Below are 15478 nucleotides of genomic sequence, written 5' to 3' on the forward strand. Positions count from 1 at the left end.
CCAACTAAGCTGGAGAGTTGTTTTTTTCTAAATTTCATCAGAATTAGGAGAAGGTTGGCTTGTTCCCTATTCCGGGGGGAGACACGGAGAAGACTTAGCATGAAATAAACAGCATGTGGTGGATAGAAACCCAGCACTTCCTTCAAAACTAACAACCTTGTTGTCTCGAAGAACCTAGCAATGCCTGTTATTTGCATGGTATTTATTCATCTACCAAAAAGCAAAGCTCTTCATCTAGTCTCCTATCTACCGGTAAATTGTTCACTAAATCTCCTTCACTTTCTTAGGTTTGAACCCAGCAACTTCGTTGACTCTTTCAAAGTAGCAATAATAATTTAATATGAATATTTTTATTCTTCTGGCTGGTTTTAATCCAAGAGACAGGAAGGTAGCAGACATTCCAGAGTTTATATTGAGAACTTGCACCTCACCAGATGGGATGGTCTTGCAGAATAATATACATTCCTGGAGCTATTATAGGGGCACTTCTGTTCTGCCTTCTTTAATTTTAAGCAGGAGTTGAAGCAGACTACAGAGAGATTTTTCATGAAATCATTGATATGTCCTTCAAATTTTCTTGGCAGCAATGTGATGATAGTTTGCCATTTCTGTTTTATGTTTTTGCTTTTTTTTTTAAACTTCTCTTTCTGTGGACTTCTGATGAAGTTCCTAACCAGGCCTCACCCTGTTTAGTATTCTAGGCCAAACAACGTTAGCAGTGGTGGGGATTCAAATTTTTTTACTACCAGTTCTGTGGGCGTGACTTATTTGGTGAGCGTGGCTTGGTGATCATGTGACTAGGTGGGCATGATTGGTGGTCATGTGACTGGGTGGGAGTGTGGCTTGGTGGTCATGTGGCTGGGTGGGCGTGGCCAACTTGACGTCACTCACATCAAGGGGTGCCTTTCCTGGCCTCAAAGAGATACAATTTCCCTCTCTATTTACTATTGCTAAACATCCAAAATACACTATTTAATCCTATGTATATATGCCATATGTGTACATACATATTACATAGTATAGTGTGTGTAAAGGCACACAGAAAGATACATTATCTACTATATATACTGTATACACACATACACACACACACACACACAGAGCTCTTCTTAAACTATACACATTCAGCCTCACTGCGTTTGGAAAACACACCCACAGTCCACTTTCTGCCACACATTTAACTATAATTTCGGTACATCAGAACATTGCATACGCCTTCAGATTTACTTCCCTAGCCTGCACATGACCGTTAGACCCAGGAGATATCATGGATTGAGTAAAATGTGGTGAAACTCACTTAACAACACTCTTGCTTAGCAACCAAAATTTTGGCCTCAGTTGTGATCATAAATGAAGGACTATCTCTTCCTTCCTCTGCATGGCAGACTTATCCTAGTAAACTCCTCTGCCAATTTTCCTCTCTGTTAGTGGCACCAAAATAATCCAGATTCCAGATGACATAAGGTCTCCCGCTGGAGCAGGGGGTTGGACTAGATGGCCTCCAAGGTTCCTTCTAACTCTGCTGTTGTATGATTCTGTAAGGATCTCCTGCTGGAGCAGGGGGTTGGAGTAGAACAGGGACCTTCAAACTTGACAGCTTTAAGACTTGTGGACTTCAACTCCCAGAATTCCTCCTCCAGTCGTGTTAGCTCAGGAATTCTGGGAGCTGAAGTCCACAAGTCTTAAACTTGCCAAGTTTGAAGACCCTTGGACCAGAAGATGACTTCCGAGATCCCTTCCAGCCCTAGATTGCTGTGCTGTTTCAAAGAGTCTTCTGAAGCCAGGGTTTGTTTCCTTCCTTCCACTCCTTTTTTTCTCTCTCCATCCTTCCCTCCTTCCATGTATCTATCCATCCATCCATTCATTCATATATCTCATTCACTTTCTCCTCCCTCCCTCTTTCCTTCTTTCTTTCTTTCTTTCTTTCTTTCTTTCTTTCTTTCTTTCTTTCTTTCTTTCTTTCTTTCTTTCTTTCTTTCTTTCTTTCTTTCTCTCTCTCTCTCTCTCTCTCTCTCTCCCTTTCTTCCATCCCATTTTTCTTTGTCTATCCCTTTTCTTCCTTTCTCTTTTCTCTTTCTTTTCTTTCTTCTCTGTTCTCTCTCTCTTTCCCTCTCTTTCTGTCTCTCTTCCTCTCTCTCTCTCTCTCTTTCCCTCCCTCTCTCTTTTTCCCTCTCTTTCTATCTCTTCCCTTCCTCCTTCCCTCTCTCCTTCTAAAGCTAGGAGACCCACCTGAAACAAACACACATGCTTCCAAGCACCCGGCAGCATCGCTTGTTATGAGGGTTCTACCTGGCCAGTCTCCAGGCAGGCAAGGCTTCCGGGTCCAACAAAGGGGTGTTGGGCGGGACTTCCTCTCCTTCCGCTTTTGGGGAAAGTTAAGGGCTGGGAAAATAAAGCTAGGAGAGGAGACCCACCTGAAACACACACACACACACACACACACACACACACACACACACTTCTAAGTGCCCGGCAGCGTCACTCATTACACGGGTTCTTCCCGGCCAGTCTCCAATCCCACGTTGCCCCAAAAATCCAGTAGGCAAGGCTTCCGGGTCCAACAAAGGGGCGGCAGGCAGGACTTCTTCCCCTCCTGTTTTTGGGGCTGGGAAATTCAAGCGAGGTGTGTGCTGCAGTCTCCCCCACTGGCAGCTCTGGGCTAGGCAGCTTTCCCAACTGCCTGAAACCTTACTTTCCTTCCTCCTGCACTGAAAAAAGCACGTGGTGGCTATAGGCTTCTTTGCTGCGCTGACCACACAGGTTCACCGCATTGAGCCTGCTGCACTGAAGGGACTTTCCCAAGCAAGTCTGAGTGCAGTGGTGCAGCATTTCAAAAGAGGCAGCTGGAGGTGACTTTTTTTCAGTCTCCAGCCGCCCCTTTTTCAGCGCAACTGGCCGGCTACTCCCCTCCTTCTCTGCCTGACTGTTCTATATGGCCGAGGAGCAGGAGGAGAGCAGCCATCTGGTTGGGGGAGGCTTTTTGCACTGAAAAAGGGGCAGATGGACATGTGGCCACCTACTGGATGGCTGGCTGGTCTGGGCCAGGCCAGGCTGGAAGAGGTGTGTCTGCTGGGAGAAGGAAGAAAGCATGCTCTGGGAGGGCGGGCAGCTGGGCTGATGTCATGTGGCCACTGCACATGCGCACTGCCGCAGGACATCCGCCCGAGCTGCACCATGGCCACCACGTGGTAGGGAAAGTTAGGAAAGTGACTGGGGCAAATGAACGACCTGGCGACCAGGCGACCGGGTGGGGAGCGTGGCCAGCAAGGGGTCGCCACCGGTTCGACGACCCATGCCAAATCAGTGCTACCGGTTCACCCGAGCTGGTGTGAACCGGTTGAATACCATCTCTGAACATTATCCAGTTCCTGTTGTCTTCTGAAACAACTAAGGATACCTTCAATCAAAAGACCATTGCCAGTGTAGCACAACATTTTATCTACTTGGTGTTGATGTCTTAGCTCTGAAAACCCCAAAATATGCTTATAATCTTTGTTATTCCAGATGAAAATCTGGTGTAACTAAACTGATTACAGAGAATCAGTTTTCCTCTTGGCACAAATACTAGGTCAGTGTAGGCAGCTGCTGTTTGATGGCACAGAGCCTACACACAAGTTGGTCAATTCTTAAGCAGCAGTAAAGGTGCCAGTAGCTTTGATATCAAAATTGCTCTCATCTATAGATCCCAAACTCTATTAATGGAGGCATTAACTGTAGGCATGTAAACCTAATGTACTGACATATTCCTGACACAGGTGTTCAAGGACAGGCCTTCAGACAAAGACATTTGAATTATACTTTTCAAATATTTATCATTTTATGCATAGCCTATGCTTGTGATATGACAATTTCCTGGCATTCTGATTCTATTGTAGGGAGCTAAATGTACCAGTGCTTGAATTTAGAATCAACAACATATCTACAGTAGATTTAGAATTAACACATCTAACGGGTTTTCTTATTTTTGTTGTTATAAAAATGAAATTTATTTATTTAAATAAATGTCAATGCTGATTTCTCTTTATCTTACTTTGGGGAATCTTTGTTTCATCAAATGCTAGTATTCTTTTTAAACCTGCACTAAATGTTATACATACTTGAATATATATTTCTACAATCCTATGCAATGTACATATTTGTGCATATTTGAATGCACTGAATGTACAATACTTGAAACTTTACATTTTTTGTTTTAATCCATTTTTGAACATTACTTTAATGAATATGTGCAGATTTATTATTTTCCTAAAAATAATTTTTCCTACTTTTTTTAAATGGACAAACTATATTGAAAAATATGCAAAAGTGCAGATTTTGAATAGGAAGGTTACAATTCAATATTGGTTGGAAAACATGAAGTTAGGTCAATTTTCATTCAAGTGGGAATAAATACATTTTCTCTGCCATTCTTACTTGAAACTAGCTTCCCAGACAATAAAAGAAGAGTTACTTTGTCTACGATCAGGGAAGATATTTTGATTTTTCAACACAGTTTTGGCGGTGTTAAATTGGTCAAATCCACTGTATAACTAAAAACCGAGAATTAAATGTTTATGACACAGTTCCATGAATTTTATTTCGAACCGTCAGAAGGCAACCTAACAATATGAAACTATAGCTAAATAAAACATTTAATAAAATGTTATAAATAAAATATTTAGTAATTTACTAAAATTATTGGGCAGCGCTGTGGCTCAGCACTTAAGACGTTGCACTTGTTGGCTGGAAAGGCAGCAGTGTCATCTAAGGCTTGGCTCATGGCTCATTATTTAATTGGGGCAATCGCTGGAACCCTGACAGACAGCTCAGGTTTAAGACCTGAGCCCCAGGCGATGGAGTTAAGTGCCCTTCCTCACCAAACTAGCAGTTTGAAAACATGCAAATGTGGGTAGCTAAATAGATGCCACTTTGGTAGGAAGGTAACAGTGCTCCATGGCATCATGCTAGCCACATGACCGTGGAAATGTCTTTGGATAGTGCTGGCTCAATGGCCTTGAAACGGAGATGTGCACCGCACCCTATAGTTGGTAACGTCTAGTAGAGTAAAATCCGCAGGAACTCCTTTACCTTTACTAAAATTATTAGTAAAACGTAGAAACCATGGTAGCCCATTTCCAGTTTGTAGTCTGTTTCTAGAGTTGAATTTTGAATTTGGTGCCTTTTCAGAGGTTTGAAACGTGCCGCAAGAGCCATTCGATCAGAAATTGGAACTTACATTTTTCTCATAGATAGTAAGAGACAAGCTCTTCAGTAAAGGTGTCTGTTTCATTTCAGTAGATGGTGCCACAAGAACACATGCTGAAGGATGCCTTGCCTCTTTTTGCCAGATTCATCATCAGCAATGGGCTGAGAACTAAACATGGAGAATTTGAGATCCTCCTGGAGACAGTGGACCGAGCTTTACCCAGCGTGGTCAAAAACAAGGGCCTGAGACTGTTTGAAGGCAGCACGGCACTTCTTTCTGCAGATATTCTCCAACTTTCAGATCCAGATACGCCGCCACAAAATCTTTCTTTTCTCCTAACACAGTTCCCACAATACGGTCAACTCTATAACAGGGAAACTGGATTATGGCAGCAAAACTTCAGCCAACAAGATGTGGACAATCTGAATGTAGCCTATAGACACGGAGGAGGTGGTTCTCAGATGGACAGGTTTTCATTCATGGCAACAGATGGAGTAAATCAAGGATTTCTTGTAAACAACAGGCTACAAGTAGACCCCTTGCCATTTATTATTCAGGCAAGTTCTACATAAAGGTCTACATTCGTGTATACAAACTTAATTCAATACACAGAAAGTGCGCAAACATAAGATTTTTGCATTATTTATTTAATAATGTTATAATGCAGCCTGAAGCGGTCAAGGGACACCAAGACTGAGTATGCTTATGTTTAAAATAGAACAAAATTCATTCCAGTATGTTTTCTCTGCAACGCATGCAGACGTTTTCAGAACCTTCAAATATAGTTTGGAGTACATGTGCCTGGCTCCCTATATGATATTAAGTCCAATCCACAGTGTGGATGTTGATTTTGATTATACAAGTGTTCAGTTTCACTAGGTAAACATTACATATTATTTTCATTACAATCTAATCTTTGACCAGTAATACAAATTATTATTTTTTTCTTACAGGTGGATAGCCCAGCAAATGCAGCCCCAGAAATTGTTCATCTTCATACAATTTCAGATGTGGAACTTTTGCACAATGGCAACTATGGACTTTACATTACAACGCGGTCCTTGAAAGCATCAGATTGTGATACTGAAGATGATCAAATTGTTTTTAAAATTTTGCGAGGTCCTCAGTATGGTTACTTGCAAAATATCACAACAGGTATTGTGTCCTAATAACCTTGTGTCCTAACCTGTTGTAGGCGACATACCTTATGGGTATTACCGATCATGTTTCATTAAGGATGTAATATTTTTTTAAAAAAATTATCCCACCTTTATTTTTATATATAAACAACTCAAGGTGGCAAACATACTGTCAGCGTTCCAGCAAACCTCCATTCTAATCAGTAACTCTGAGACAAGGATAATCTCAAAAGTACCTTTATTAGAATAGCATCTGACACATCTGTGGAATCTCGAAACTAAAAGTTTCCCGGACTTCCCACAATGTCCCAAACTACAATCCATCCCTTTTTTTACCATCATCACATCCCATGGACCAATCACGATCTGTTCCAATGTAAGATCCTTTTTCCATCTTGAGCCACGCTTAATAACCTTGAACTACCAAAAGAATTTTATTTTGTCTACTTAGAACTACTCAATTGAAATCATCCCGCTCCCACTTTCTCAGGCTATGTAGCAGTGTGGAATATGGCTTCCAAAGCTGACACGTACACAGTGCTCCTTCTTCATTCCCACAATAACAATTCTAGAAGGTGTGTGCAGGCCTGCGAGAGAGGGACTGGCCCAAAGTCACCCAACCATCTTTCATGCCTAAAGTGGGACCAGAGCTCACAGTCTCCTGGTTTCCAGCCTGTTACCTTAACCACTGGACCTAACTCGAAACTTATTCCTTCCCAGAAGGTGAACATTATTTCCCTTCCCAGAAGGGTAATCTTACTGTGACTAATTAAAAATCATTTCATCGTTCTTCCAGTTCTTTTTACATAAGCAATGTATTGTGGAGAAGAAGAAAGACAGAGGAAGGCTGGGAAAAGTCAGAATTTGAGGATTGCTTCTTGGATGCCAATAACATTCTTTGAATGAGTTGTAATATCACCACAAAAGCCAAGTCTGGGAATGCTCATTGCAGATTTATTATGGAATATGAAAAAAATTAGACAACTGTCAGTAAAATATAGTTGAGATTCTACAGAAACATAGAGCTCCAAGTTGTGTATCTATTTAGATTTTTAAAAATAATTGGTGGGCTTTTTCCCCCTCTATGGCTCTGTCCTATTTTGTAAACCGATGACATGTCTTATAAACTAGAACCAATTTCCTCTACATCAGGAGTGTCAAACGCATGTCGTCACATCTGCGTCATGTAATGCAGTGATCCCCAACCTTTTTAGGCATCAGCTTTTTCCCCGCCATCTAAACTTGGCGGCCTAAACGGCCCGTAGGACTTTTTCCCTTCACTAAACTTGTGGGCATGGCCACCGTATGATGTATCCGGCTCGTGGGCTGCAAGTTTAACAGCCCTGATTTACATGCTTGCTTTTCCCCATTGATTCTTCTGGTCCCCTTTTCCGTTCCATATTTGTCGTTCATGTTTACTGGAAAGAATCTCCTTCAACAGCAGCAGTGGTGGCAGCACTAGCAATGGGATTGGTGGACATAACAGTAGAAGCAAAGAGGAAAATCTGGGAAGGCAGGACAGATTTGGTCAAAACAGTTCCTACTTCTGCCAGGCTGAGCAGTCATAGGGTTCCATAGCCTCTCTGGGCTCTCTACAGAAGTGGCTTTGGGGAAACTTTGGTCAATTCCTTGGAAACTATTTTGAGAGGTCTTGCAAGAGTCCATCTACAGGTAGTCCTCAGTTAAAGACTAACAGCAACAGTTCAAAGTTTATGGCAATGCCAAACGAGCAGTATTTATAACTGCTCCTCAAACATCTGCCCAACCCAGCACCCCTGCAATTAACATGATCATCATCCAGATGATCAGCAACCAGATTGCACATACGATGGTTGTAGCGTCCCAGGATCATGCGGTTGCCATTTGTGACTTTCTCTGCCAGCCTCTCACAAGCAAAGTTAATGGAGAGAAAGCAGAGAAGGCTGAGCGACACTCCTGTAAGTTGCTCCTGTTCCCATTGTTTGTGTATCCTCCCACCTCCAGCAGCAGCCACCCCAGTCTGGCTATGCTTGTACTGGGCTGTAGCAGCCTTTTATACACCCTACCACTCCATTCCTGCTCTGGCAGTGGTCTTGCTAGCGTGAGACGGATGTTTTCATGCCCTCCTGCCTTTCAGAGCACCTTGTGCTGGGTTATGGCAACAGCTTGCGTGCCCTCTCATCCTTTGGAGTGCTGATCCTGCATCTGATACTCTTCTGGTTCACCATAGCAAACACGTTACCTGCCCACCAGCCTGGGACTTGCAACTTCCTCCTGGCTTCCCTCTTGACTTTGCTTGTAGAAAAGCATGAGGAGGTCCATGCTTAATGACTCAGCATCCTCAATTAATGACAGCAGTAGGGACTGCTGTTATGGAGCAATGGGGTCACATGATGTCATGCTTTATGACTGCATGGCTTAGCAATGGGAACTCCAATTACCATCATGAACTAAGGACTACCTGTATTCCCAAACATCTATATGAATTTGCTGGAATGGATCCATTCATAAGTTTGAATTAATTATCACAAAGTTGGATGATGGCTCTATACAGGATTAAACATGCTGCCATTTCTCTCTGTGCTGGAGGAAACAAAGCGTGAAGTGAATTGTACCACTCCATATATAGAGACTTTATCAGGAGATTATATTTTTTTTTGGTGTTTTGAGACAAAACATCTAGGCTAATACCTTCCAATTTGAAAGAAGTAATTGAAAAACTGATCAAACCATTTAAGCTAGGGCTGTCAAACTCAATTTCATTGAGGAGCGCATCATGGTTGTGTTTGATCTCTGGAGGCTGAGTGGGCGTAGCCAGGTGAGCATGGCCAGCTCGACGTCACTCATATTGGGGCACCTGTGGTGGCCCAGGGTGGGCTGGGGGATCCATTTTTGCCAGCAGAAAACTGCAGTAGGCTGTCGCGGCTGAACACGGAGCCAGGGAGGGCGTGTACAACCCTCCTGAGCTACATTTTCACTGGCAGAGGCACTGCAGGCCAGTGCTTTGCTGTTTCCAAGGTGGCCCCACGGCCAGATCTAAGCATCCCATGATCTGGCCCTCGGGTCTTGAGTTTGATGCCCCTGATTTAAGCCATTTGTCAGGGCTCCAACAAACCCACCCTCATTCAAATCAAAAGTCTCTAGCCGAATCTCAGAGAAAAGAAAATTGATTTATTAGAGGTAGCCATGTTGGTGCCTGGCTGGGTGCAGCCGATACTAAATCACATCATACATTTCCCCCTTGACCCTGGTCTTCCCCCCACTCCCTGGATGTGACTTCTCCAATAGGACACATCAGTCTCCAAGAGTCATCCATCATGCTCTCCAATAACCTTCTTATGCTCCGACAACTTTGGGCTGCTGAGTTGATTATCTAGGCATTTCAAGAATGCCTTGTTTTCCCCCACTCCCTTTTTCTGGCAGCTAAAAAGACCAAAGGTGTATCTTTTTAGTTGACACCATTATTTTCCGCTATTGACATTAAATTAACAACATCATCTCTCCCATGAATTGTACTTCTTTCTTGATACATTGGTAGCCACACCACTTTTTTCAATGATTTTTCTATTACCTAACCAAATAACAATTGTTATCTCTAAAAATTGACTGCATCAGGGTTGTTCAAACTATGGAAGACTATATTCTGTAAGTGACGGGGGATGGGAGCAATTTTTTTAATCGGTACACTTTAGTCTTTTGATCATGGTTTCTGGGATTCGTTTTGATTTTTGTCTTTTAACTAGCAATTTCCACAGCTTGAAAATGTTCAAAAACCCCTGGCCTAGATAAACATGGACACAACTGTTTTTAAAGAACATTTTGATTTTTCTATATTTTATTTATTTTATTAGGAGAAATTATTCAAGAGCAATTCAGCCAGAAAGATTTAAATCGCAAAACAATATTTTATGTCATTGATCCTTACTGGGAGGAGAATTCAGATGATCTGGAATTTCAAGTTGTGGATTCTGAGGGACATTCTGCTCTCCCCCAAATGTAAGTTAAGATTTCCTTTCTCTAAATTCTTACATCATTCCCAATAATTGCTGCTTGCTTCCTTAAGACAGTTCCTGTATGAACAGCTTTGAAACTAAACTCATGGAATTGCTGGGCCTTATGGATATATACTATCTTTATACTTGTTTTCTTAAGTTTTCACGGGTACTTACATGTATGGCATTCGGCTTTGTTCGGGTATTTTCCCATGTCATTGTAGTTGTTCTTTTAAAGTTGTAGCAACGTTTCAGCAGAATCTCATCTGCCATCATCAGGCTTCTGTATAGTGTTCGTCTGCGAGTCAGACTTTTACAGTGGTTTCAGATTTAAATTTGGGGCAGCCTATTGCTGTGCCAGAATGGTTTTTTCTTCATCCTGATTGGTTGGGAGTCTTGGTCTGTGGTCTTGGTCTGTTTATTGGTCTCGGAGTTTGCTGTGTTCTGCTTGATTGGTGTCTCTAATATCTTCTGTCTGTTTTTTGGCTCTTTTTGTATCTTGATTGGCTGGCAGCATTGTGTTACTTTATTGGAGGCCTTTATCTTTATACTATTTATACTACTAATCTACTATCAAAGCAATGCCTTTTTTAAAAAAAAATCTGTTGTTGTTTCATTGAAAGAAAGCTTTTTGTCCAGGAAATTGCTGCCATGTTGACTCTTAAATGATAGTCATACTTCAAATCCATTTAGATTTCACAGTGCACCCATATGCTTTGCCAGAGTTTACCTACTGCATTAAGGCATAATGTTGTTAGCTTGGTTTGGCTTAATGCAATATGAACCTAGCAGTTGGGTTTATGGCTTAATGGGATATATCGTATTTCTCGGAAAACAAGACCCTGTCTTATAATTTTTTTGCCACCCAAAAAAGGCACCAGGTCTTATTTTCGGGGGATGTCATCCACTGACTAACCTCACTTGCACGTGTCACCCCTGGCCTCCTTTTCACTGTCAGAGGCCTTCAGGAACTTCTGCTGCCGCCGACAAGGCTTTCTTGAAGGCCTGTGCAGCCGATAACAGAGCTCCAGATCGATCCGGAGCTTTGTTATCAGCTACAGAGGCCTTCAGGAAATTCTTGCCAGCTGTGCTGGCTGCAGAAGAAATGGGCCAGCAAGGCAGGTATTGAGGTGTGCGAGTCCTGGCTACAACTGTCCAAAGGTAAGTAGTAGGGCAGCTCCACCCTCCATCTCCACCCTAGCTTAATTTTTACCTGTGCACTCTAGGGTGGGCGAGATCTTAATTTTGGGGGTAGAGCTTATATTGGGTGCACATGTAAAAATCAAGCTAGGACTTACTTTCAGGGTAGGTCGTACTTTCAGGGAAACAGGGTCTCAACTTAATCATTATCCTTAGGCATAAAGTTAGGCAAAATTAAGAAATTGCCTTGTTCAAGATCTCCTGGCAGAGGTAAATTTCAGGCTGAGAAATTCCTATCGCACAGATAAGTGTGTATCTGCCCTGCTAGGTGGCCCCAAATGATGAGTATGGACCACCAACAGCTTCTGGGTTGGCAGGAATAAATATTGCTTTCTATTCACTTCCTGCCTACTGAGAAGGAGACATCCACCTGTACTTTCCTGGTCCGAGTTGAAAGCAAAGTTTTCCAGCTTATGCCACTCAAGTATTGTTCTTCAATTTGTCTCCTGTGTTTTGTTATAGACCAGGGATCTCCAACCTTGGCTACTTTAAGCCTGATGGACTTCAACTCCCAGAATTCCCTAGCCTGGCTAAGGAATTCTGGGAGTTGAAGTCCGCCAGGCTTAAAGTAGCCAAGGTTGGAGATCCGTTATAGACAACCCTCTGCATTTTGATTGGCTACAGCATAGAGACAGGAATGCACTCCTTGAATCTTATTTTCCCAGTTTTTCTTCAGGAAATTCTGCTGCGGCTTCTGTGTTGCAAGTTCTCCTGAGTGGCATAGAGGCTCCTCCTTCTTCAATGCTTATGGAAGTATGTGTGTGTGCGTGTGTATCCGTCCTTTTCTCCTCAATCTTAAGAGCTCTCAGGACAATTCATTGCTTGAACTCAAAGCAATCATCTCTTTCTCTCATAAATATGCATTGAACTGGGGAAAAGCCAGGGGTGGGATTCTACAGGTTTGCACCTATTCGCTAGAACCGGTTGTTAACATTCTAAGCAGTTCGGAGAACCGGTTGTTAGAAGAAATTACTGGCCTAATCCTGTAAGGAAGGCAGGAAGGAAACATTCTGGTGTTGCTTATAGAAACTGCCTCTCCGTTAACCCTTATTACATTCTTGGCAGGACTAAACTTCCTGTCTCTGGAACTTCTTTGGAGTTTTTTTCCCCTCCTTTGCTGGTACTTTGCTTGTGTGGAGTGACCATTCAAAGTTGCAATGGCACTGAAATAAGTGACTTATGACCGTTTTTCACACTTACGACTGTTGCAGCATCCCCACAGTCATGAGAGGCCAAGTGAGGAGATGCGTGCCTCAATGTGAGTGATATTGAGTTGGCCACACCCAGCCAATAACATGACCACCAAGCCATGTCCACCAGTCACATGACCGTCAAGTCATGCCCATCACCTAAGCCATGCCCACAAAACTGGTTGTTAAAAAAATTTGAATCGCACCCCTGGGAAAAGCACACACATTTTTTTCAGTCTGTTTTCTCAGTGAAGGATTGACAAGCATTGTGCTCATTGTAACAGCAGGACAGCACAACATTCATGAGAACATTGATAAAAAGTGTTTCTACTTGTGAGGGGAAAATTTTGCTGTAAATTATGCATCTAAGTAAACTTCCATTTGGAAATGAAGAAAGCTACCTTTTGATGTGCTTTTCTGACAGCTAGAGGTCACTCTAGTTCTGGGATATTAACATGTCGCAAATCTATGCAACAACCCTGAGTAAGATTTTTCAAAATGACAAGAGGGGAAATTATATTTTGAAAGCTTTCCCCCCAAACCTGACCTTTTTCTCAACAGTGTTTCAATAACAGCTGTCAGCACATGCTTCGTCTTTTATCTAGCACTAAAATCTGCATACCACACAAAATGATGCCTCCGAAGGTAGAAACAGTATATTTTGGAAATTTACCAGTGACATTTAAAGATGCCCCATTTGCATTCTTCTATTTACAGCAGCAGTGATAGACAATAGGTAGCCCTCTAATGTTGTTCGAATCTATAGCTCACTTCATTGAATGCACAGAGGGACTAACCGGATGTAGCTGTTTTAGCTGTTCCGTGCATCTGATAAAGCAAGCAGTAGTATTTCACAAAGCCTACACTTTTTCAATAAAAAGTATCAGACTCTTTTAAAAATCCTGCCTAGTATGAGAAAAGCTCTGTAGGGTGTTACTTTTAATATAATTGGATCACATTCCCTGGAGGGACAAAATAGGTGGTTTTAATTTAAACCTCTCTGCTGTGTATTTTCTTGCTATTTTGGTTTTGAGCGCAAAAAGGAACACCGTGGAATGATAACAGTTGCTTCAGTGCTGTTATATTTCTTTTCCAGCATTCATTATATTTATTTTTAAATAGGAAGTTCTGTGGTACTTTCCCACCGAATTTCTGAAATCCTCCAATTTGCTAGATATAGAATAAACAAGTGATTCAGGTAGCAGCCTTAATATGAGATATTTATTTATTTTTTTTGCTTATTTATTTTCTTCCTGTAACCACATTGAGACTTCACAGTGACAGTTGTCCTGTGCAAATGCCTATGGAGATTCTCAGTCACCCACATCATGGTTGTCCCAAAGATGCTTTTTTTTAAAAAAAACAGAATTATAGTTGTTCTTGCAGAACTGCGGGTATTATGAAATGAAATTATAGATGGCAACGGAAGGAGCATTGTTTTGTAACTTTAAAAAAGAAAAATGAAACTCACTGAGCAGTGGTGGGATTCAAAAAATTTTTACTACTGGTTCTGTGGGTGTGGCTTGGTGGGTTTGGCATCACTTGATGGGCATGGCTTAGTGGGCATGGCAGGGGAAGAATTCTGTAAAATCTCCATTCTCTCACCACTCCTGGGGGAAGGTTTCCACCAGTTCTCCGAACTACTCAAAATTTCTGCTACTGGTTCTCCAGAACGGGTCAGAACCTGCTGAATATCACCTCTGTCACTGAGCACACCCTATTCCTCTGCTCCACCTTACTGGATTTTTATTACACCTTTATTACTTTATAAGTAATTCAAGGCAGTGAACATACCATAAAGCTCCTTCTTCCTACTTTTCCCCATGACAACAAGTCTGTGCTGTGGGTTGGGCTGAAAGTGGGTGACTGGCCCAATTTCACCTACCTGGCTTTCTTGCCTAAGGTGGGACTAGAATTCACAGGGTCCTAGTTTCTAGACCAGGGGTGTCAAACTCGATTTCATTCAGGGCCGCAACGGGGTTCTGTTTGATCTCGGGGGGGGCTAGTGTGTATGTGGCCAGAGTGGGTGTGGCTAGCTCGACGTCACTCATGTCGGGGGTGCCTGTGGTGGCCTGAGTGTTCTGCCAGAGAAAACGGGCTCCCAAGCTCCTTTTCAGTTGCGATGGCCTCCTGCAACCCTCTGCCAGCAAAAAATGGAGCTCGGGAGGGCTGCACACAGCCCTCCTGAGCTCCATTTTCGTTGGCAGAGGCAACGTGGGCCAGTCCTTCACTGTTTCCAGGGCGCCCCCGCAGGCCAGATCTAAGCACCCTGAGGGCTGAATCTGGCCCACAGGGCTTGAGTTTGATACCTCATCACCTTTACCACTATACCTGTTTGTCTTTTTCCCATATCTGTCAAAATAACACCCGATTAGGGGGTGCCATCTTGCTTGTTCCTATGTCATACTATATAAACTTGAAAGCCAGAGATCAAATCATTTCTATTTGCATGTGCATTAAACCAGTAATACGAAAATCTTAGAAACAGCTGTCATCAGTCCATGCAAAAGCTCTTTTGCTTTCACACATAAGTGTGATCCAGGTATAAAACTACAGATAAAAACACAAGCCAGGCTTAATTTTGATCAGATCAACTTGCCTCTTTTAAAATAACTCTTCTCTTTAAAACAGTGACAGCTAGAAAAATTTCCAAAAAATTTGAAAAGAATTTTCATTTTAATGTATACCGATTAGTGTCCATTCAAAGTGACAATAAAGTTAGCCTAAGTCTAAGTCTAAAATAAATTTCCATTAACAACAAAGAGACAAATCAGAGATTCTTTGGGATTTTTA

General features: G+C 42.2%; 1 protein-coding gene across 1 annotated transcript in view; it reads left to right on the top strand.

Moving 5' to 3' along the window:
- The window catches only part of FREM1 (FRAS1 related extracellular matrix 1), a 148523-nt gene that overhangs the window by 112419 nt on the left and 20626 nt on the right, over positions 1-15478 (top strand). Inside the window, exons 25-27 of the mRNA XM_087957666.1 lie at positions 5328-5742; positions 6139-6340; positions 10155-10299. Of these exons, the coding sequence (XP_087813792.1) occupies positions 5328-5742; positions 6139-6340; positions 10155-10299 (762 nt within the window). The remainder of the gene's footprint in view (positions 1-5327; positions 5743-6138; positions 6341-10154; positions 10300-15478) is intronic.

This window comes from Notechis scutatus, chromosome 2, assembly GCF_049901735.1.
Source record: "Notechis scutatus isolate UNSWTSFEM ecotype Mainland chromosome 2, rNotScu1.2, whole genome shotgun sequence".
In the NCBI taxonomy this organism is placed as follows: Eukaryota; Metazoa; Chordata; class Lepidosauria; order Squamata; family Elapidae; genus Notechis; species Notechis scutatus.